General features: G+C 38.3%; 1 protein-coding gene across 1 annotated transcript in view; it reads left to right on the plus strand.

The window, feature by feature from the left end:
* Positions 1-25,516, plus strand: part of LOC105488215 (cubilin) — a 313,890-nt gene that overhangs the window by 41,431 nt on the left and 246,943 nt on the right. Inside the window, exons 15-19 of the mRNA XM_024794869.2 lie at positions 823-1,004; positions 3,739-3,901; positions 5,041-5,231; positions 23,143-23,287; positions 23,507-23,685. Coding sequence (XP_024650637.2) covers positions 823-1,004; positions 3,739-3,901; positions 5,041-5,231; positions 23,143-23,287; positions 23,507-23,685 — 860 coding nt within the window. The remainder of the gene's footprint in view (positions 1-822; positions 1,005-3,738; positions 3,902-5,040; positions 5,232-23,142; positions 23,288-23,506; positions 23,686-25,516) is intronic.

Genomic DNA, 25,516 nt, shown 5'->3' on the forward strand with positions numbered 1-25,516 from the left:
GTAAATTTCATATCTTGCTCATCTAAAATGTCACCTTATCGCACTTATTTCTAATGTCTGTATTAGTACATGATAGTTTTTTATTATTGTTTCTATCATTTAATTTACAGTAGCATTTCTCATAGAAATCTAAGTCACTATAAATTCTTTGTTAAATAAATGTGGGTATTAATGAAGAACAGGTTCTTCCAGTCACTGGTCAGCAACGTTAGGGGGCTGGTGTGGTATAATGAGGATGGTAGTGGGGTCAGCATCAGAAAGCCTGGCTCAGTCCCTCACTTGCTCCATTCTTGGAACACTGGCTCGGTCACTACAGACATTTGAATTTTTTCATTTATAAAATGAATGTTTTAACTATATGATAGTATTAAGAAACCTTCTCAAATGAAATTTAGGTAGCACTTAACCATTTTAATATGCAAAGTGATCTGATTTGTTGGAACACATAGGGGTTGGCAGAAGTTCTGGAATTCTTTACAATTTCACATACAGAAATTAATATCCTCAGAGTGAAAAAGATGACTCTACAATCCTGGTGTTCATCCCTCAGATGGTCCAGCCCTGTTTAAATTGTGTCAGCATGTGATGGCTCACAAGCACAGAACTTGACACATGGGTGATTCATTTATTTATCAGTTGATACTTCTAGACTTATAACTTTATAAAACTGGAAAATATAAGTCGTGTTTAATTTATGAGGGTGTGTAAAAGCACTCATAGTTATTTAAACAAAGTTTGGCTTCTTACACCAAGGACTCTGATCATTCTCCATGAATTATAACATCTATACAAATGTAACATTATTTTTCCTTCTTATTTTAGAGTGTGGAGGTGTACTGACTGGTCCTTATGGTTCTATTAAGTCTCCGGGGTATCCTGGAAACTATCCCCCAGGAAGAGATTGTGTCTGGATTATTTCAACTAGTCCTGACCTCCTGGTAACATTCACTTTTGGGACCTTGAGCCTTGAGCACCATGATGACTGCAACAAAGATTACCTTGAGGTAAATAATTATATTTAGATAGAACATATCACAATAGGATTAGGACTCAGGGCACTATGGTCTAGCCATGCCCATGGATGATCCCAAAATATTGGCAATAGTTACGTGTATTTCTCAATAGTCAAATCAATATCTAAGTCTTGCGAAGTCTCTATTTTTAATTGTGCCTGTTTGTTGCTTCTTCTTCTGGGTTTCATTTGAATCTGGGAAACAGATTACCTTGCCCTGCTATGGTGTTACCTGGAAGCCCACACCCCTGCCATGAGAATGCAGAATTTATGAAATAAACACTCAGTAATAGCCATCTCCTTCAATGCAGATTCAAACCTTCAGTTGTCTGTGGCAAACTGGCAAAGTCTTTTACAATGTAACTGTAGTATTCTATGAAGAGGCCAGGCACAGTGGTTCAAGCCTGAAATCCCAGTACTTTGGGAGGCTGAGGTGGGTGGATCACTTGAGGTTGGGAGTTGGAGACAGCCTGGCCAACGCGGTGAAAACCCATCTCTATTAAAAATACAAAAACTACCTGGGCCAGGTGGCAGGTGCCTGTAACCCCAGCTACTCGTGAGTCTGAGGCAGGAGAATCGTTTAGACCCGGGAGGCGGAGGTTGCAGTGAGCTGAGATCATGCCACTGCACTCCAGCCTGGGTGACAGCGTGAGGCTCTGTCTTAAAAAAAAAAGAAAAAGAAAAATGATAGTGATTGTGTTGAACTGGTTTAGGTTCCTGGAATAAATTAATCATTATTACTGAGAGGAGAGGTATCAGCCGAAGCTCATTCTGCCTACCCAAAAAGATTAAAATATGGAGAAGGAGAAAAGGCTCCTATACTCAAATGCCATTTATACGTAGGTGTATCAAAAAGTGTTGCTCTTCATTTGTAGACTGAAAAGATAATGGAGAAGATTGAGTTCCTAGGTTGTCCTGTATTTTTTTTATCACCATAAATCTCAGCCACTTGCAGTAATGCTAAAAAGACAATATGCATTTCCAAGTCCATTAGAGAAGAATGGAGTTCAATGGAATTATTCATAAAGGATAGAAGGATGTGGCTGTCAAAAAGGGGCTCCGCAAGTAAAAGTCATTAGTAATTCAGCAATAATGGATTTGAAACCTTTGGGAATGACTGGAAGATCTGTCTCTCTCTGGAAAATTTCTGCAAAATGGTCATTTAAATGTTGACAGAAAAGTGAGTTATCTTGAAATTAATTTTCAATAAATTCCATCAAGTTAAAATTAGAGGCTTTAAAAAATTCCTACACATTCATTTCTGGAGACCATATGATAGAAAGTGTCAACCACTCTGACAGTATTGAAATGTCTCTCATTTCTCTTTAAGCTACAGTATTTCAAAGAACCAGTTAAATATTAGGATAAAGTAATGCTGCCATATAACTTTGATCTCAGTAAAAAAAGTAATTTGAGGCCGGCCAGGCGCGGTGGCTCACGCCTGTAATCCCAGCACTTTGGGAGGCGGAGGCGGGCGGATCACCAGGTCAGGAGATTGAGACCTTCCTAGCTAACACGGTGAAACCCCGTCTCTACTAAAAGTACAAAAAATTAGCTGGGCGTGGTGGCAGGTGCCTGCAGTCCCAGCTACTCGGGAGGCTGAGGCAGGATAATGGCGTGAACCCAGGAGATGGAACTTGCAGTGAGCTGCGACCACGCCACTGTACTCCAGCCTGGGCAACAGAGGGAGACTCTGTCTAAAAAAAAAAAAAAAAAAAAGAAAAGAAAAGTAATTTGAATAGACAAAATTGACCATATTAAAATATTCTTCAGTTCATTGACTCCTCGGTGGTCTATATAGTATAGAATTTGCAATTACAACAGAATTGTAGAGAGATTGACATGATTATAAAATAGATTAAATACCAACAATTAAAAAAGGATTTCTAAGGTCACATCATTATCATTGTAGTACTTACTATCAAAGTTGCATTTTTAGATTCACTAATCTAAAAATACAATGTCTTTGTATTGTGTCTAATCTGATGGCACTTCCTCTCTACCTCTGATTCTTCTGAAACCTGAACCAAGTTATGAATCAGTTGGCATCAATGGTGTTCCTTCTTCTGTTTTCTTTGCTTATATTCATTTTCTTCTAGATCACTAAGAATTTATAATGAAAAACAATCAAAGGGGAAAGATATTTGATTAGTAACATCATGAGAAAAATTCAAACTATATGTCCAGCCTTGGAATTGAAATCCAGTCACAGGCCAGGAGCGGTGACTCATGCCTGTAGTCCCAGCACTTTGGGAGGCCAAGACGGGCAGATCATGAGGTCAAGAGATTTAGACCATCCTGGCCAACATGGTGGAACCTCGTCTCTACCAAAAATACAGCAATTAGCTGGGCGTAGTGGTAGGCGCCTGTTGTCCCAGCTACTTGGGAGGCTGAGGCAGAAGAATTGCTTGAACCTGCGAGGTGGTGGTTGCAATCAGCTGAGATCGCGCCACTGCACTCCAGCCTGGTGACAGAGCAAGATTCCATCTCAAAAAAAAAAAAAAAAAAAAAAAAAAAAGATTCAGACAGAGAGAAGGCATTGGGGTGATGGGAGAAGGAGACACCCTTTGCTGAACCTTAGCCATAAGTTAGATTTGGATGTGATGGGTAAACTTCCTTGAGCGATCACTTTTAAATGACAGATTTTCTAAAGTTAATATCCAAAGTGACCTAGTTTGTTAAAAATCTGACCACTTTCAGATTAATGATTCATCCTTTTGTTTTAGATTCGAGATGGTCCTTTGTATCAGGACCCCATTCTTGGGAGGTTCTGCACCACTTTCTCTGTCCCACCGCTCCAGACTACTGGCCCGTTTGCCAGAATTCACTTCCATTCGGACTCCCAGATTAGTGACCAAGGCTTCCATATCACCTACTTAACATCACCTTGTAAGTAACCTACCAGTTGAGAGCTTAAGAGGGACTTGAAGGCCAATGCTATGCTTACATCTGTTTTATATTTTAATGTGATTCAGAGGATGACTGACTGTCTTAGACCAAGAACATTTCTTTATACATATTTCTCTCACAGCTTCAGATTTTTTCTTTATCTTCTCAATGCTCTATTATTAATACTGCAATATCCTTTGATCCCTAAATTATGGGATCCACATCATTATAAAGATGTATGAGGCACCCAAACTTAAATAATTCAGGACGCCAGTCCCTCGTGGTGTTTGATGTTTAGTTGTGAGAGAGGTTTGTGCATGTGAGCAGTGCAGTCTCTCTGGATTTTATCCTCGAATCGAGTCCAGCTGCGCAGGGGCTGGGACTGGCTTCCAGCATCACAGTGTCCCAGACTCTAGAGCTTCACTTCCATCCAAATACTATTAGCTGTTAGGAACTCACTTGCTTTGATACCTTAAAACAAACAAAACAACAAAACATAGGAAATACTCTATGATTTGGGTTTTTTTAGGGAAGTGGAGGATTTTGTTTATGACATCTATTATTGTGCCCTTAATAAGCATTCACAGAAAAAATACCTTTTAAGTTTCAATATCAGGAAGAGTAACAATGAACATCTTTACTTGTCCCCTTTCTTCATTTCCTTTTCTTTCTGCAGAATCTGGTGCCAACCTCCTGTTCCCCTTTCAATTGTTTTCTGTGCAAATCAACTCCCCCTGGCTACATCTTGCTATTGTGTATTCATTTTTTCTTTAATCTGCTTCATGTATACAGTTATATAGTTCATTTTGTTACATTTTTTATAACCATCTCAAATCTTATTGGAATGAAACAGAGCACTAATGTATTTAAAAAGCAATTTATGAAGAGAATAGTAGATTGGAAGCTAGATGACACATCTCTGCATCTATTTCTTTAAGCCACTGCAGGAATGTCCCACAAACACATCAAATTGAAAATCTGAAAATTAGAGGCACAAGCCTATGGAGGGTGAATAAAGCGGGTATGTGCTTGTGTGTGTGTGTGTGTGTGTGAGTGTAAATTTTTAGAAACTGGATCCAATGCCTGCGAGCCAGAGCAATGCCATTGGCATGACCTGTTCGTGTCTTCCCTGTTCTTAGCGGATCTGCATTGTGGTGGGAACTACACGGACCCAGAGGGTGAACTCTTCCTGCCTGAGTTGTCTGGGCCTTTCACTCACACCAGGCAATGCGTCTATATGATAAAGCAGCCTCAAGGAGAACAAATACAAATCAACTTCACCCACGTGGAGCTGCAATGCCAGAGTGACAGTTCTCAGAATTACATCGAGGTAACTTTTACTACTCAATCGCCCTTAGATGACATTCATCAACGTTTTTTATATTCTGCAGAGTGATGGTCTTCAAAAGATTGTTGGGCCACCAGCAGCCAGATCACCTGAGATCTAGTTAGAAATGCAATAATAACTAAGCTCTAACAACTAAGGTGCAGGCAAATAAGTAAGGCTCATAGGATATACTAATGATATACAGATGTATTATCTAGAATAATTAATACAGGAAAGAACTCAACCCAGGAAAGTGAAGGGATTTGCCCAGATGACCCAGCTAGTCAGTGGTAATGAAGTTTAAGTGTTGAATGATCCTTGTTTTGGAGGTTAGGGTTTTTCCTTCATTTATTCTGCTTGCTCTCCTCCAGATATCTTTAATTGTGATTTAAGTGTGGGTAATGATTGTAATACAGGGAATATTTGAAATAGAGACAGGCCGTTTTTGTTTGCTGGACCTGGTATTTATTTTGCTTAATGATTGGTCAAGCCACAAATTAAAGTGTTGAGCAAGATAAAACATTGTTTTTTGGGCACAATCATTTTACATAAACTAGAGAAGAATTTACAATTTGGTTTGTTTGTGCAAATTAAATCCATTTATTCATCCAGGAAAAACCTATGTGACCTCCTGTCCTCTTCTTTCTACATTTAGACAGAGGAAACAGAACTGTAGCATAAGATCTAGACCTAGTTGAAGAAGTACATTGGCCATAGCACTACAGCAATATGTATGTATATATGTATCAAATTTTTTTTTTTTTTTTTTGAGATGGAGTTTCGCTCTTGTCGCCCAGGCTAGAGTACAATGCCGTGATATCGGCTCACCGCAACCTCCGCCTCCTGGGTTCAAGCAGTTCTACTGCCTCAGCCTCCCGAGTAGCTGGGATTATAGGCATGTGCCACCACACCCGGCTGATTTTCTATTTTTAGTAGAGACGAGGTTTCTCCATGTTGGGCAGGCTGGTCCTGAACTCCCGACCTCAGGTGATCTGTCTGCCTTGGCCTCCCACAGTGCTGGGATTATAGGCATGAGCCACCACACCTGGCCTGTATTTTTTTTTTTTAATGCTCCATTTTTTTTGTTTGTTTTTTGTTTTTGTTATACTTTAAGTTCTAGGGTACATGTGCACAACGTGCAGGTTTGTTACATATGTATACTTGTGCCATGTTGGTGTGCTGCAGCCATCAACTCGTCAGCACCCATCAACTCGTCATTTACATCAGGTATAACTCCCAATGCCATCCTCCCCCCTCCCCCCCCATAATAGGCCCCAGTGCATGATGTTCCCCTTCCTGAGTCCAAGCGATCTCATTGTTCAATTCCCACCTATGAGTGACAACATGCAGTGTTTGGTTTTCTGTTCTTGCGATAGTTTGCTGAGAATGATGGTTTCCAGCTGCATCCATGTCCCTACAAAGGACATGAACTCATCCTTTTTCATGGCTGCATAGTATTCCATGGTGTATATATGCCACATTTTCTCAATCCAGTCTGTCACTGATGGACATTTGGGTTGATTCCAAGTCTTTCCTATTGTGAATAGTGCCGCAATAAACATACATGTGCATGTGTCTTTATAGCAGCATGATTTATAATCCTTTGGGTATATACCCAGTAATGGGATGGCTGGGTCAAATGGTATTTCTAGTTCTAGATCCTTGAGGAATCGCCATACTGTTTTCCACAATGGTTGAACTAGTTTACAGTCCCACCAACAGTGTAAAAGCGTTCCTATTTCTCCACATCCTCTCCAGCACCTGTTGTTTCCTGACTTTTTAATGATTGCCATTCTAACTGGTGTGAGATGGTGTCTCATTGTGGTTTTGATTTGCATTTCTCTGATGGCCAGTGATGACGAGCATTTTTTCATGTGTCTGTTGGCTGTATGCATGTCTTCTTTTGAGAAATGTCTGTTCATATCCTTTGCCCACTTTTTGATGGGGTTGTTTTTTTTCTTGTAAATTTGTTTGAGTTCTTTGTAGGTTCTGGATATTAGCCCTTTGACAGATGAGTAGATTGCAAACATTTTCTCCCATTCTGTAGGTTGCCTGTTCACTCTGATGGTAGTTTCTTTTGCTGTGCAGAAGGTCTTTACTTTAATTAGATCCTGTTTGTCAATTATGGCTTTTGTTGCTGTTGCTTTTGGTGTTTTAGACATGAAGTCCTTGCCCATGCCTATGTCCTGAATGGTATTACCTAGGTTTTCTTCTAGGGTTTTTATGGTTTTAGGTCTAACATTTAAGTCTCTAATCCATCTTGAATTAATTTTCATATAAGGAGTAAGGAAAGGATCCAGTTTCAGCTTTCTACTTATGGCTAGCCAATTTTCCCCAGCACCATTTGTTAAATAGGGAATCCTTTCCCAATTTCTTGTTTTTGTCAGGTTTGTCAAAGATCAGATGGCTGTAGATGTGTGGTATTATTTCTGAGGACTCTGTTCTGTTCCATTGGTCTATATTTCTGTTTTGGTACCAGTACCATGCTGTTTTGGTTACTGTAGCCTTGTAGTATAGTTTGAAGTCAGGTAGCATGATGCCTCCAGCTTTGTTCTTTTGACTTAGGATGGTCTTGGCAATGCAGGGTCTTTTTTGGTTCCATATGAACTTTAAAACAGTTTTTTCCAATTCTGTGAAGAAACTCATTGGTAGCTTGATGGGAATGGCATTGAATCTATAAATTACCTTGGGCAGTATGGCCATTTTCACAATATTGATTCTTCCTATCCATGAGCATGGTATGTTCTTCCATTTGTTTGTGTCCTCTTTTATTTCACTGAGCAGTGGTTTGTAGTTCTCCTTGAAGAGGTCCTTTACATCCCTTGTAAGTTGGATTCCTAGGTATTTTATTCTCTTTGAAGCAATTGTGAATGGAAGTTCATTCATGATTTGGCTCTCTGTTTGTCTGTCACTGGCGAATAAGAATGCTTGTGATTTTTGCACATTAATTTTGTATCCTGAGACTTTGCTGAAGTTGCTTATCAACTTAAGGAGATTTTGGGCTGAGATAATGGGGTTTTCTAAATATACAATCATGTCCTCTGCAAACAGGGACAATTTGACTTCTTCTTTTCCTAACTGAATACCCTTGATTTCTTTCTCTTGCCTGATTGCCCTAGCCAGAACTTCCAACACTATGTTGAATAGGAGTGGTGAGAGAGGGCATCCCTGTCTTGTGCCAGTTTTCAAAGGGAATGCTTCCAGTTTTTGCCCATTCAGTATGATATTAGCTGTGGGTTTGTCATAAATAGCTCTTATTATTTTGAGATACGTGCCATCAATACCGAATTTATTGAGCATTTTTAGCATGAAGGGCTGTTGAATTTTGTCAAAGGCCTTTTCTGCATCTGTTGAGATAATCATGTGGTTTTTGTCTTTGGTTCTGTTTATACACTGGATTACGTTTATTGATTTGCGAATGTTGAACCAGCCTTGCATCCCAGGGATGAAGCCCACTTGATCATGGTGGATAAGCTTTTTGGTGTGTTGCTGGATTCAGTTTGCCAGTATCTTATTGAGGATTTTTGCATCGATGTTCATCAGGGATATTGGTCTAAAATTCTCTTGTTTTGTTGTGTCTCTGCTAGGCTTTGGTATCAGGATGATGTTGGCCTCATCAAATGAGTTAGGGAGGATTCCCTCTTTTTCTATTGATTGGAATAGTTTCAGAAGGAATGGTTTCAGCTCCTCCTTGTACCTCTGGTAGAATTCGGCTGTGAATCCGTCTGGTCCTGGACTTTTTTTGGTTGGTAGGCTATTAATTATTGCCTCAATTTCAGAGCCTGCTATTGGTCTATTCAGGGATTCAACTTCTTTCTGGTTTAGTCTTGGGAGAGTGTAAGTGTCCAGGAAATTATCCATTTCTTCTAGATTTTCTAGTTTATTTGCGTAGAGGTGTTTATAGTATTCTCTGATGGTAGTTTGTATTTCTGTGGGGTCTGTGGTGATATCCCCTTTATCATTTTTTATTGCATCTATTTGATTCTTCTCTCTTTTCTTCTTTATTAGTCTTGCTAGCAGTCTATCAATTTTGTCACTCTTTTCAAAAAACCAACTCCTGGATTCATTGATTTTTTGGAGGGTTTTTTGTGTCTCTGTCTCCTTCAGTTCTGCTCTGATCTTAGTTATTTCTTGCCTTCTGCTAGCTTTTGAATGTGTTTGCTCTTGCTTCTCTAGTTCTTTAATTGTGATATTAGAGTGTCAATTTTAGATCTTTCCAGCTTTCTCTTGTGGGCATTTAGTGCTATAAATTTCCCTCTACACACTGCTTTAAATGTGTCCCAGAGATTCTGGTATGTTGTATCTTTCTTCTCATTGGTTTCAAAGAACATCTTTATTTCTGCCTTCATTTCTTTATGGACCCAGTAGTCATTCAGGAGCAGGTTGTTCAGTTTCCATGTAGTTGAGCAGTTTTGATTGAGTTTCTTAGTCCTGAGTTCTAGTTTGATTGCACTGTGGTCTGAGAGACAGTTTGTTATAATTTCTGTTCTTTTACATTTGCTGAGGAGTGCTTTACTTCCAACTATGTGGTCAATTTTGTGATGTGGTGCTGAGAAGAATGTATATATCTGTTGATTTGGGGTGGAGAGTTCTGTAGATGTCTATTAGGTCTGCTTGGTGCAGAGTTGAGTTCAATTCCTGGATATCCTTGTTAACTTTCTGTCTCGTTGATCTGTCTAATGTTGACAGTGGGGTGTTGAAGTCTCCCATTATTATTGTATGGGAGTCTGAGTCTCTTTGTAAGTCTCTAAGGACTTGCTTTATGAATCTGGGTGCTCCTGTATTGGGTGCATATATATTTAGGATAGTTAGCTCTTCCTGTTGAATTGATCCCTTTACCATTATGTAATGGCCTTCTTTGTCTCTTTTGATCTTTGATGGTTTAAAGTCTCTTTTATCAGAGACTAGGAATGCAAGCCCTGCTTTTTTTTGTTCTCCATTTGCTTGGTAGATCTCCCTCCATCCCTTTATTTTGAGCCTATGTGTGTCTCTGCACGTGAGATGGGTCTCCTGAATACAGCAGACTGATGAGTCTTGACTCTTTATCCAGTTTGCCAGTCTGTGTCTTTTAGTTGGACCATTTAGTTCATTTACATTTAAGGTTAATATTGTTATGTGTGAACTTGATCCTGTTATTGTGATGTTAGCTGGTTATTTTGCTCGTTAGTTGATGCAGTTTCTTCCTAGCATCGATAGCCTTTACATTTTGGCATGTTTTTGCAATGGCTGGCACTGGTTGTTCCTTTCCATGTTTAGTGCTTCCTTCAGGGTCTCTTGTAGGGCAGGCCTGGTGGTGACAAAATCTCTAAGCATTTGCTTATCTGTAAAGGATTTTATTTCCCCTTCACTTATGAAACAGTTTGGCTGGATATGAAATTCTGGGTTTAAAATTCTTTTCTTTAAGAATGTTGAATATTGGCCCCCACTCTCTTCTGGCTTGGAGAGTATCTGCCGAGAGATCTGCTGTTAGTCTGATGGGCTTCCCTTTGTGGGTAACCCGACCTTTCTCTCTGGCTGCCCTTAACATTTTTTCCTTCTTTCAACTTTGGTGAATCTGACAATGATGTGTCTTGGAGTTGCTCTTCTCAAAGAGTATCTTTGTGGTGTTCTCTGTATTTCCTGAATTTGAATGTTGGCCTGCCTTACTAGGTTGGGGAAGTTCACCTGGATGATATCCTGCAGAGTGTTTTCCGACTTGGTTCCATTTTCCCCCTCACTTTCAGGCACCCCAATCAGACGTAGATTTGATCTTTTCACATAATCCCATACTTCTTGAAGGCTTTGTTCATTTCTTTTTCCTCTTTTTTCTTTAGACTTCTCTTCTCGCTTCATTTCATTCCTTTGATCCTCAATCGCTGATACTCTTTCTTCCAGTTGATCGAGTCGGTTACTGAAGCTTGTGCATTTGTCACGTATTTCTCGTGTCATGGTTTTTATCTCTGTCAGTTCATTTATGGCCTTCTCTGCATTGATTATTCTAGTTATCCATTCTTCCATTCTTTTTTCAAGATTTTTAGTTTCTTTGCGCTGGGTACATAATTCCTCCTTTAGCTCTGAGAAGTTTGATGAACTGAAGCCTTCTTCTCTCAACTCCTCAAAGTCATTCTCCGTCCAGCTTTGATCCATTGCTGGTGATGAGCTGCATTCCTTTGGAGGGGGAGATGTGCTCTTATTTTTTGAATTTCCAGCTTTTCTGCCCTGCTTTTTCCCCATCTTTGTGGTTTTATCTGCCTTTGGTCTTTGATGATGGTGACGTACTGATGGGGTTTTGGTGTGGGTGTCCTTTCTGTTTGTTGGTTTTCCTTCTAACAGTCAGGACCCTCAGCTGTAGGTCTTTTGGAGATTGCTTGAGGTCCACTCCAGACCATGTTTGCCTGGGTATCAGCAGCGGAGGCTGCAGAAGATAGAATATTGCTGAACAGCGAGTGATCCTGTCTAATTCTTGCTCTGGAAGCTTTGTCTCAGGGGTGTACCCCGCCATGTGAGGTGTGGGGTGTCAGTCTGCAGCTCAGTTGAAACTGCAGAAATCACCCGTCTTCTGTGTCGCTCACACTGGGAGCTGGAGACTGGAGCTGTTCCTATTCGGCCATCTTGCTCCGGGGACCACAATAATAGCACCTGTATTTTTTTTTAATCCAGAAATTTTTATTTCAGGTCATTTCAGAATGGGTATATTTATTGAATTTAGGTTTTCTAAAGTCTATTACAAAGTATATTAAAGTTTTAGGCTATGGAAGAATTTCAAATATTTTTATGTAAATCAAAATTAAATTATCAACCCTTTTTTTTTTAACTTTTGAGAACAGCAAAATAGCTCTTCATTAGAGAGTGCTTGCTATACTCTGGGCACTATTATAAGACTTTAAAATAGTATAACAAGTTAAATAGATAATGATTATTGTCAGCTTACTGCCTGCCATGTGTGGTAAGTGCTTTTCATGAGTTAATTCATTGAATCCTCACAACAACCATTATTATTTCTGTTTTAATCTTAGGAAACTGTAGCCCAGAGAAGTCACTTGTGCACAGTTACATGTCTAGCAAGTAGTGGAGCTGGGATTCAAATTTAGGAGATCTAGTTATACTGATCTTCAGTAAGAACAGAAATGCACTTGTGCGACTTTGACTACAAGAGGTGTCTCATCTTCCATAGGGAGAAAGGTCTTGTGAATTACCCAGTTCCATACCTGGCTCTCCGATCATGAGACTTTTAAAACATGAAGCCAAGCATCATGATTTTCTCAGATAGGCAAGAATGTAACTAATTTTCAGGGAAATTTGTGGCCCTTTCTATTAAAACCTTCATGGCAGTTCTGTGGTTCTAAAGAACTATCAGTACCTCTGAATGGTTCCTTCTCTCTGGCTTTGCAGAACACTAGAACTGAATTTCAGTGAGTGGTTCCATGAAGTCCTCTGAATTGTTCTGAAAAGTTAGCACAAAAAATCATAAAATTGGCTTTGGAAGATTTAATTTCATAAACCGGAACGGTGGAATGTTTTGTAGCCAGAAGGTGATTAAACTTAGTTCACCTAACTTTTTATTTTAGTTCATTTGTCAGATAACTGTATAATCTTGGACAATTCTTTATCTGGATGTTTCAGTTCCTACTTCAGTAAGATACCCTATCTATTTCTCTAAACTTTAGGGGTAAAATCAGGAAATAAATGATAAAAGAAGCTTGAAGAGTTAAAAAATATTATTCAAGTGCAAGGTTTTTCTGGACCAAAGTTTTAACTCTAGCCTTGAATTTATCAGTTCAGAGACAGCCAATGTGGCTCTCACGGTTGGCCAGAGAGGTATCTACATTCTGGTGTAACCATATATCCTCAAAGTCTTGACCACATTTCCCTCAGGGATTGTTGATGGAAAAAAAAAAACTGCATTATTCAGAAGGACAGGTCATGTATGGTGATTTAAATATTAATAGTTTGATAGATTTTTCTATTATATCTTTGACCAACCAGCCTAAAGGAATACAACCAGTGTATCTGTAGAATTTGGCATCAGCAAGGACCTTAATTTTACAAATGAGATAATTGAGGCTCACAAAGGTCAAACTCTAGTTATTGTCAAAGTAGAACTTAGATGTACCTCTGTGAGATTCTAGATAGACATACATTGACTTTGGTTAAAGCTCTTGTGTTTAAATCATCTGTATCCATTGGGAAAATTTGTGAACTGAACTCATTTTCTAGAAAGTGTATTCACTTCTCTTGATGTTCTTCAGATAGTGGTCATAGAAGAAAGTGACACAGGAACCAAATTCTAATGATGTTATTATGACTCAATATATTGTTCCCTAAAATGATGACTTCATTTTTTAAAGCTATCTCTAAAAAACGAAAGATTTATGAAAAAGAATTTTAAAAAGAACGTTGGTATTTCCAATACTTTGGTGGTTTAGAGGAGGATGACTTTGTCCTTTACTAACTCCATTGATGAGTAAAAGCAGTCCACCCAAAATTTTAGAAAGAATGGAGAACAGAAAAGAAATTCTACAGACATGTGGGAGAATGATCCTAAGGACATTTACTTTGAGTGTGAGTAGGTGTACTTTTAAGAATCCTAGATCTTCTCTTTATGGGTTTTAGGTGCCTTGGTTGCCGGGCAAACATATCCTTCAAATGAAAATTAAGGTACCATTGCTGAGTGTGTATCTTTCATGGATACTGTGGTTCTGAAAGACTTACTTTTGCTCAGCAAGAGAGTTCCATAAGCATTCATTAGAGAATAGATTTTAACTGCAAACGATAAGAATAGTATTGACCTAGTGTAGCATATCTTTCTTTTTTTTTAACACAAGAAGCAAACATTAACATATTAATTCTTAGATTTATATATCTCTCTCAAGTGAAGTTTCTACTTTTAAAGATACACATTACCTATGGAAGATGTGACATGGCTACAAATGAATGAATACGAGAACAGATCAATTGTTAGTTCATCTGTTTTTGTCGAAGAGAGCTTTTAAATTGTATGGAATAGTTCAATGAAGGTGATGGAAGCATCTTTCCAGAATAAAAAGCAGCACCTCTCATTAATATTTCATAAGTGATTTAAGTCATCAGAACTCTGAGTGAAGGACACATAGGTAGTAATGAAAGTTTAAGTTTTAATCCCAGAGAAGGGAAGTCGTAGGCTGAATAATAAATTCAGAAGGCTATAGGATGTTAAGGTGAAGGCTTGAGGTAGGATACGAAGGGAAATGAGTAGAATTGTTCACCCATCAAATCTCCTTGACCAGTCCCGAAGTATCTGGCTCCTCTCCCCGAAGACACTGAGGAACTGGAAAGGGAGCTCTACTAGAGAGGCTGATAAGGGGCAGGGAGAGTGATGTGCCTTCTGGAGAAAGAGAAGGGCTTTTGAGAAGTTGTTCTTTCTTAGATGTGGAAAGCAAACACAAACAGAAAACTTGAAAACATAATCAATAAGACAGGAAGGAGTAATTTACATTGAATTTGATTTCTGAAATCCAGGGAATATAACTGTTCTACAAGTGGCATTGAACCCCAAATTCATCATATTTTAGACCTCTATGACAATCCCAGTAAATTAACAAAGCAGAAATTGTACACCTCTTCACAATATAACATAATCCAAAATTATTGATAAACATTTTAAAATGCCCAAGTGTGTGGAAGTATGTGAACTCTCTCCAAAATAATCATTGGATTGAGAAAGAAATAAAAAAATGAAAGACTATATAGAAAATTACAAACAGGAAATGCTGTGTACCTGTGAGATGTGATGAAACTCAACTCCCTGGTAAAATCTTTAAGATTTAAAAGAAGAGAACCAATATAATTGGGAAAGTGGGAGAGCAGAAGCTGAGGCAGGAAGGTCTGTCCTCCTCCGTCTGAACCTTTTCTTTCACCACCTTCCCCTCCATCCTTTCCTCTACCTTCTCCTCCCCTCCAACTCCTGCTTTGCCCTAAGCAGCACTCCCGCATCTCCTGCATGTCTTTAGATGAATGCAAATTCACAAAGGACCTCCTTTTGTGACTTCTTAGGCGTTGAGGTGATTCCGCTATGAGCTTGGGATTGGGTGGGGGAGAGCCAGGAATTGTGGAATGCACGAGGCACTTGCTTCCCTCGAGTGGACCTGCTGCTTAGAGTCTCATGGCTGCAATTCACAGAATACACACCTAAATGTCAGAAAAAGAATAAGGCCTGGAGCAAGCAAACACACCACGTAGGCTGAATAGTATTGTGTTTTTCAGTTAAGTACATATTTGAAATTAATTGTAGGTCAGAAAAACATCTTTCTAGAGAGGGTAGGATGAAGGGAAAAGGGGGAGATGCTCAAGAGTTTGCATTCTTGGCCGGGCATGGTGGCTCATGCCTGTAACCCCAGCACTTTGGGAGGCTGAGGAGAGAGGATCACCTAGGTCAGGAGTTTGAGATCAGCCTGGCCAACATGGTATGAAACCCCATCTCTACTAAAAATACAAAACAAATTAGCTGGGTGTGGTAGCGGGCACCTGTAGTCCCGCTACTTGGGGGGCTGAGGCAGGAGAATCACTTGAATCAAAGAGGTGGAGTTTGCAGTGAGCCGAGATCATACCACTGCATTCCAGCTTGGGTGACAGAGTGAGACTCCATCTAAAAAAAAAAAAAGAGTTTGCATTCTTGAGCATATTGAATTTAGGGTTTTGACAGAGACTAGGAACATTTGGTTAGACTCTGAGCTCTGTTGTTGTCAGCACAGCTTTTCCACAACTGCTGGGCCATCCTGATGCTTTTTAGTGAAGGAAGAAGATAGGCCATTCCTCTAGTGAAATAATTCTGCAGGTTGGAGTAGTGGGAGGCAGGAAAAAGACTGAGAGATGATAGAACACCTAATTTGGAAGTGTGAGAGGATGTAGAGAATACATTTTTGCTGTGTTTGAAGGAGTTGCATGCTCATGTAGAAATTGCAAACCCATTGAACATGCGTGATGTAGAGCAGTAAGTAGGAATAAGAGGATATGGATGGATCATTAATCAAGAACATTACAAACTCCTAGGTCAAATAGAGGGTGTGGCTAGTACTTTTCTGATATAAGATGGAAACAATATTGCATGGACACATGATACAACCCTTCAGCTCTCTGCGTTACTAAAGGCAAGATACCTGTAAGCCACAGCTTCCTCATGTGTAATAGGGATAGTAATAGTGCTTTCCTAAAAGGGAGTAAAAAAGACCATTCATTCATTTATCTATTCATTCTCTAAATATTTATCACACCACTTAGGTTCCAGTCACCATGCTGGGAATGGGTATGTAAAATAGATATTAAATAAGTAAGCATACAATACATAATTTCAAGAGGGGATAAGTATGGGCAGGAAAGAAACAGTACTGTGAGAGAAAAGAACAGGGCTACTGACTTAGTGGAGCAGTTTGAGATTGCTTCTCAAGGGTGTTTGTATGGCTAACTCGTTCTCATCTGTAGACCCTGTATGTGGGATCTGCAGATGAGGAGTGTGTAATGCAAAGAGCTGAGAGAAGGAGGACTCCAGGTAGAGGTGCTAACCCAGCTCTAGAGACTGAAGTCAGAAAAAATAAACTAAAATAATTGAAAATAGACCAGGGTGGCTGGAATCACACAGGGATGGAAGAGAGAAATGTGAGTTAGGCAGGAGCTAGACCCTGAAGGGTCTTCAAGGCTGAGATAAAGAGCCTGGGTTACATTCTATATGCAAGGACAAACAATTAGAATGGTCCTTGTACAGTGCCTGTCACACAATGAATGCTCACTAAAGTTAACATCATGATGATAATGATGATGACGATGATGATGATGATGATGGAGAGGAGAAGAGAGGGCAGGAGAAGGTGACCTACTGGAATTTGCAATCATAAAGGAAGGCACTTCTAGGTAAAACTTACTCACATGTTCTTGATTTTGGAATATCAGATCTTAAAAGATCAGATAAAGATCTTTATTAATAGAGATGTTAGATTTATTAAATTTATTAATAGAGATGTTAGAAGGGACACTTTCACACAGCATGAAAAGGTTTAAAATATCAACTCTAAAATCATGAAACATACTAATAAAGAACAAAGGATAATAACAAAAGTAAATGATTTTGAGATCCTAAATGGCTTCTCTCATCTCTTATCCTCCTCACCCCTTATTCTCTCATCAGAGGCAGGGCCTCATTCCTCTCCTGCTCACCCAGATTAGCTCAAGGCTCCTCTCTAAGATCCAGTCTTCACTTAGCTAAGACTTATGTCACTCTGAAGCTCACTTCACAGAAAGCCACATGTTAAACACTACCATACGGTGTGGTTCTGTTTTCAGCTCTCAGATGGACTAAGCGTAAGTGCCAGCATATTTGGTTGGCTTTAAATTAAAATTTAATGCTTCTTATTTTAGAAATTGTAGTATAAAACCAAATCTGGATTCATAGCAGAGGAAGACAAATGAGCATGCATATTAAGACAGGGCTTTGGGACTTGACTCGTTCCAGATGTTAAAGCTCACGATTCACTGGGCTCAAGAGCCCACATTTAAAATTTCATGTAAATGGTGTTTCTCAGCCCAGTAAATTTTAGTTCTCTCTATAGAAAATCATTCCTTTACAAAAACTTGTTTTTTTTATGAGTAGTTTGTCTTCAGGAACTAGTTTAATCTGATGAATGTAAAAATTGGAAGCCATTTGGAATACACCATAGGCAAAACATCCTGGGACCTGAAACCTTCAGTGTTTCCTGGACGAATAAGGCAATCCACAAGAAATCTGAACCTGGTCCATGAAACACTAGAAGTTTGAATTGGTCCTTGTTGTTTCCTTGCAAATGCGATTCACTAAAAAGAATGAATTCACTGTGACTCTTCTGCAAGTGATCACGGCATGGCTTCACCTGACTTAGAAAAATTCAGTTTTTCTGAACAAACCAAGCTCAGATATTAGTCATCTTTCTCTAGGTTATGCTGCAATAACAAACAATTAGTAACAACAACCAGAAAGATAAAAAACAATAACAAACCAAAAGCATCTGTGGCTTCCAACAATGTATGTTTATTCTCTGCTCACGTTAGCATGTTGGTTTTGGATCCGTTGCAGTTCTGTTTCCTATGTCTGTTTCCTGTGTCTTCACCACCCCCAGACCCAGGCTCTAGAGCTTGTGAGGGGAAAGGTAAAAGATGGTTGAATTATGCAGTGACTTCCAAGGCTTTTACTTGGAAATTGGTGTATCACTTTTGCTCATGTTCTGTTGGGCAAAGCAAGTCCTATGGCTAAGCCCATAGTCAATGGGAAGAATATGTATTAATTCTCCCTATAGCGATATTGCAAGTCACATGGCAAAAAGCATAGATAGTCAATCCTTTTACAGGAAGGGAAGTGAATAACTATGTAAAATAATGCCATCCATCCCAGTTCATGAGCATAAAGGAAAGGGATTTTTTTTTTTTGGTGGGGGTGCAAATTTATCAAATCCTAGATTATTGAATGCAACACATGCTGCAGAAGTAGTTAGGGTCACTTTAGAACATTTGATGAATTTTATTCTAGTATCTCTTTCAAAGGAGTCATAGTTAAAGTATTGCCATGTCTAGGATCCAGGGAGAACATAGGCTTTCAGAATTAATAAGGTTTCATTTCCACAGAGAGAGAGAGAAACAGAGCCAAAATCAATTGCACCTTCTAGGTTCAGGGCCCTTGAGCCCTATAAGTTCCTCTTAAAACATTTGGACTACAGCTGCCTTTCTCCTTGCTAAAATCCTTGAATTTCATTAGTCAGGGCCCAGGGGAATGACCCACTTTAGCTTGCAGCAATGCTATTTGGCTGTTTTTTTTTTTTTTTTTTCTTCTTGTCATCTTCTAATGGGGAAAATAGAAAAGAGAGACTACAATCTTCGAGGAAGCAAATAGAACCCTGGAGGATTAGAGAGCAGGAAGATAACTTACTCTGTGTTTTATGCTTTCTAGTTTTCAAGAACTGCAGTATGTCTCTATCTCTAACAAAAACTGAACCATTATACTGTACCTTAAAATTAATGAATCAACAAGAATTTGTCAAATACCTATTTGCAAAGTTTTTTTATTAGATGCCGAAGGGCAAACAGAAATTTTCCCTTCCCTCAGAGACTTGCTATTAGAAATTTAGCATAACTTTACTATGATATGTGAAATTTGTGTTACAGATGTTGTAAGAGCTCAGAGAAAGGAAGTAGTATGAGCCTGAGTCAGTGGAGAGGCATGTGATTTTTCATGTCTGTGTCAGACTCTATCATATGGCTGAATCATAATTTATTTAATCATCTCACTATTATTAGGCCTTTAGAATGGTTTCAATTATTGTCATTAAGAGCATACTTGGATGTGGATCTGTGTGTGTCTTTTCCTGCATGTTGAATATCCTTGTGATACAGCATTAGAAGGGAAATACCCTTAATACATATTGTCAGGTTATTTTCCAGAACTTTATACTTCCACCAGTTATGGATGAGAGTAACTGTATCACCATATCCCTACCAGCTTTGAATATCATCCTTTTAGAATCTTTCCTTTACTGGCTAGGCACAGTGGTTCACATCTGTAATCCCCGCACTTTAGGAGGCCAAGGCAGGCAGATCACCTGAGGTCAAGATTTCAAGACCAGCCTGGCCAACGTAGCGAAACCCCATCTCTACTAAAAATACAAAAATTAGCTAGGTGTGGTGGCGTGACCCTGCAGTCTCAGCTACTTGGGAGGCTGGGGCAGGAGAATTGCTTGAATCTGGGAGGCGGAGGTTGCAGTGAGCCGAGGTCATGCCATTGCACTCCAGCCTAGGTGACAGAGTGAGATTTCATCTCAAAAAAAAGGAAAATCTTCTCTTTACTGCCTGTTCTGCCTGTTCTCCTTGGCCTAGATAACTCCTACTTGACTTTCAAGTCTCTGCTTAAAGGTTATTTCCACTGAGTTTTCCAAAATCCCCTGGGTAAGTTCAGAGTCTTTGGTTAACCCAGTGGTGCTCTACATTTTAAGACGTTTTTTATATCACCCCTTGATTACTCAGAAATGAAATTCACTGATATAACCCCACTGGACACATTATATTTAAAAATATGTAAAGTTGTAAGAATAACATTAAGAAAAAATAAAGTAACAGAATAAAATCACCTTTATTTCAGTATCTGAAAAGCTAGGCAAGCTGTACTTGAAGACAAAATAAATTAGTCAATTGTCTGGACCCTAAATTGCTATGAACATGACAGTACAAATGCAGGCTGACACAGTTATGTGGGTTGGTGAGTAATTTTTCAGAAATAGTGACCAACTCTTGACAGATTTCCAGGAGAAATAATCTTCAATTTATACTCTACTTGTAATCCTGGAAAATTCAGCATGCATTAAAATTGCACAAAAATATTTTGTGCTTAATATGTAAAATAGAGCAAGATTTTACACCCAACAACAGAACTTTCACTTACGTGAGTGTCACACAGGCTCAGGAGAATTCTTGCGGTGTGTGATTCTCACATTTCAGGCTGCCTTGTGTCTTTGGTCCCTTGCTACTCACTAAATGCCAGTAATGCCCCTCCATTGCTGTGATCATCATTAACACCAAACTAAAAAGATACTCTCGCACATTTCCCCAATGCTAAATCGTGGTCCCTGCTGAGAACCATTGGTTAGGTAACAATGAAGCATCCTGTGCTTCCCCAAACATGACACTCATCATGCTTTTCAAAAATGTTCCTGCCTATTGTAAGTTCCCTGTGAACGGTGACTGTTTCATGGTGCTGTCACCAGCACAGGTCCTGACATTTATTCATGCCTTGATAATGCTAATGAAGTGAATGAATTAATATTTGGATGGCTAGATCCTTCAGAATAATTTTACTGAACAGCGGAGGTGTGCATATCCATTGAATAATTCCTACCCAGAGTAACAAGCCTCCAGTGTTTCACCTCTAAAAATGTCCAGAATTACAACAGCTATTCTTAGTCAACATTTTCTATTACCAAGCATTTGGCTAAGGAATTCTCACTATTGTTTCAGCTGTTTGCTTCAACAACCCCATGAGCTTAGAGTAACTTGCTTAAGGTTATTAAGTGAGGTGGTTTGTAAGTGACAGAGGTAGGTTTTGAACCCAAGTCCATAGACCATTTTCATGGCTACTATACTATCAGAGCTGGCTATTGGGCCAGGCGCGGTGGTTCACGCCTGTAATCCCAGCACTTTGGGAGTCTGAGGTGGGTGATCACTTGAGGTTGGGAGTTTGAGACCAGCCTGACCAACATAGAGAAACCCCGTCTCTACTAAAAATACAAAATTATCTGGGTGTGGTGGCGCATGCCTGTAATCCCAGCTACTCGGAGGCTGAGGCAGGAGAATGACTTGAACCCAGGAGGCAGAGGTTGTGGTGAGCCGAAATCGTGCCATTGCGCTCCAGCCTGGGCAACAAGAGCAAAACTCCATCTCAAAAAAAAAAAAGCTGACTATTGATTTAAAACCAGTAGTCTATTATATGAAGGAAATTTCTTTTTTCTTCTAATAAAACAGGAATGCTAACAATGTTTTTTGAATTTATGGGGCTATCATATGGCTTGTCTTATTTGATCTACTGAGGAAGTTAATTTATAGTTTATAATTTCTAACCTTTCTTGCACTATTATTATTCCCATATTTGATCCAGTATATAAGCTGGCAATGGACTGTGAATTTATTTTTCTAGAACTGTGTTTAGGATTTATGTATCTATATTAATAGGTGACATCAGTCTATAGTTTTTATTTCTATAATGTATGTTGGGATTTGGTAACAGCTTTCTGACAAAAATTAGTTGGGAATTATTCTATGTTTGAGGAAGGCTTAGAATAAATTATACGTGGGAATTATCTCTTCCTTAAAAGTTTAAAAGAATGTACTAAGTAGAGCATCTTATGGGAGATTTTTCTTTTTGGAGATTGAGGGTGGGATGGGAATAATTATTTGATAATGTTTTTAATTTTATTCATGACTTATGTCTGTTCAAATCTTATTTTTCTTCTCCTTCAGATAGTTTTAATGTTATACTTTTTCTGAAAATAACCCATTAAAACATTCAAATATATTAGCATAGAGTTGTACATAGATTTCATGTTTAAAAACATTCTTAGTATCTGTGTCTTTGTCATTTTTAATTTTGTATATTTGTGCTTATATTTTATTTTCTTATTAGACTTGCCAGAGATTTGTCTTTTATATCCCCACCCATAACCTTCCTCAAAAAAACAGTTCTTGAATGTATTTATGAATTCCACATTCTTTTGTATTTCATTTATTAAGCTTTGCTCTTATTTTTATTGTATTCTTCCTCGTTTTACGGATTTTTTTCTAACTTAAAAAAATTGTACGTAGAGCTGGGTCTCACTATGTTGCCCAGGCTGTCTCCAATTCCTGGTCTCAAGGGATCCTCCCACCTTGGCCTCCCAAGGTGCTGAGATAATAGGTGTGTGCCCCCGTCCCTGGCCTTTTTTCTAAGTTTTTAAGTTGACTCCTTACATTCTTTTACTTTCTCTCTCTTTTATCAACTTTTCTTTTTTTCCTTTTTTCTTTCAATGGCAAAAGTAGTTTAGTCCATAACTTTCTTTGATTGCACATTTGGCTAACATGTGTGTTTTTTCATAGGTAATATTCTCATTTTTTGTTGTTTTCCAAGTAGTCTAAATTGTGAATTTATTTCCTCTTTGATACTGTGAAAATTATTAGGAGGACATTGTTTAAATTCTTATGCTTTTGGGCTTTATTGACTTAAGATTTTATCAGCATTTCATGTTATTGCATTGTGCTTAAAAATGACCCACTGCTTTCAAAAATAATAGAAATATGTAACTCAAATTAGACTATCATTCATTTTGAATCTGCCGTTTTTTCATCTCCAAGTAATGCCACCATTGCCGACGTAAGTGTCTTGATTAGAATTACATCTCTATTTTATTTTTCTCTTTAGGTTCGAGATGGTCAAATCTTACTTGGAAAAGTCTGTGGCAATGGAACCATCTCTCACATTAAATCCATTACTAATAGTGTCTGGATCAGGCTTAAAATAGATGCTTTTGTTGAAAAAGCTAGTTTCAGAGCTGTTTATCAAGTCGGTAAGGAAACATTTAATTTTTAAATGTCTGATTTGCCTGATTGTAATATTTTAATTCTTTGAAATAATTTAGCCATTTTATGTCCTCAAGTGTTAAGTGGAAAATATTCTCATAGAAATGTTATATTCAGTTATCTCCTTAGGCAGTATTAGATTTTGCAATAAAATTGAGATAACATTAATGTATGGACAAACACTGCTATAATTTTTATGCTTACAGCTTGTGGGGGTGAATTAACTGGAGAAGGGGTCATTCGCTCGCCTTTTTTTCCTAACGTATATCCTGGAGAAAGAACCTGTACGTGGACCATCCAGCAACCCCAAAGCCAAGTCATTCTCCTCAACTTCACTGTCTTTGAAATTGGAAGTTCTGCCCACTGTGAAACAGATTATATTGAGGTAAGAGGGATAAAATCTTTGATTTTGTATTTGGTTGTATATTATAAAAAATATTATGGGTTGTTGTCTTCAAATCTGTTACAGGAAACGAAAGTAGTTTATATAGACCAATATGTCTTATGGATATATATGTGAAAATCCTCAACAAAATACTGGTTCGGTGAATCTAGCATAAAAAGAGGATTTATATACCATGATTAAGTTGGATTTGTCCCGAGAATTCTAGGTTGATATAAAACCCCAGAATCAGTTAATGTAATACATGGTACCAATAAAATAAAGAACAAAAACTCCAGGATCACCTCAACAGATGTGAGATCTGGATTTTGTGAGATTTGACAAAATTCATCATCCTTTCATGATGAAACATGAAACAAACTAGGAATAGAAGGAACCTTCCTTAATCTGATAATGGACATTCATTTAAAAACCCACATCTAACATCATATTTAATTATGAAACACTAAATGTTTTGCCCTTATGGTCAACAAAAAGACAAGGATGTCTGTCTGTTCTCACTGCTTCTATTCAGCATTACACTGGAAATTCTAGCTAGAGCAATTAAGTAAGGAGAAGAGAGAAAATGCATCCAGAATGAAAGGGAATGAGTAAAACTCTCTCTATTCACAGATAACATGACCTTGTATATAGAAAATCATAAGGAATCCACACACATAAAAAACTATTAGAACTAATCCATTCAGCAAGTTGTGGGTTATGACATCGAAATATAGAAATCTTTCTTCTTCTGTACACCAGCAATGAACAATTTGAAAATGAAATCAAGGAAACAATTCCATTTACAATAGCATTAAAAATAATAAACATCAAAGAATACAGTTTTAAAAATAAGTGTAAAACTTGTTCTCTGAGACTATAAAACATCCTTGAAGGAAATTTAAAAAGACCTAAATAAATGGAAAGACATTTCATGTTCATGGATTAGAAGACAATATTGTTAAGATGGCAATACTCCCTAAAGTGAACTAAAGATTCAATTCAATCCCCATAAAAATCACAGCTGCCTCTTTCAAAAAAATGCATAAGCTGATTGTAAAATTCATATGAATATGCAAGGGAACCAGAATAACCAAAATGTTCTTGAAAAATTACAAAGTTGAAGGATTCACACTTCCTGATTTCAAAACTTAGAACAAAGCTACAATAATCAAGGCAGTATCTTATTGAAGTAAGGATATAAATATAGATCTATGGAATACAATTGCAAGTCCAGAAGTGAACACATACTTTTATGGCCAATTGATGTATGAAAAATGATGCCAAAGCATATCAATGGAGAAAAATCATTTTTTCAACAAATGGTGCTCAATAGCCACATGCAAAATTATGGTGCTGGACCCCTTCCTCATAGCATATGCAAAAATTAACTAAAAGTGGATTATAGACCTAAATGTCGGAGCTAAAATCATGAAACTCTTAGGAGAAAACATAGGAGTAGTCTTTATGCCCTTCAGTTTAGGCAGAGCCTTCTTAAATATGACGCAAAAAGCACAAACAAAAAAAGAAAAAAAATAATAACTTGCTCAAAATTAAAAACAACTTGATTTTTAAAATGGGCAAAGGAGGCTCACACCTTATCCTAGCACTTTAAGTCAAGGTGGGTGAATTACTTGAGCTTAGGAGTTTGAGACCAACCTGGGCAACATAGTGAGGCCCCATCTCTACAAAAACATTTAAAAAATAACTGAGTGTGGTGATAGATGCCTGTAGCCTCAGCTACTCAGAAGGCTGAGGTGGGAGGATCACTTGAGCCTGGGAGGTAGACGCTGGAGTGAGCTATGATTGCCCCACTGCATCCTAGCCCGGGTAA

The sequence above is a fragment of the Macaca nemestrina genome, chromosome 9 (assembly GCF_043159975.1).
Source record: "Macaca nemestrina isolate mMacNem1 chromosome 9, mMacNem.hap1, whole genome shotgun sequence".
Classification (NCBI taxonomy): domain Eukaryota; kingdom Metazoa; phylum Chordata; class Mammalia; order Primates; family Cercopithecidae; genus Macaca; species Macaca nemestrina.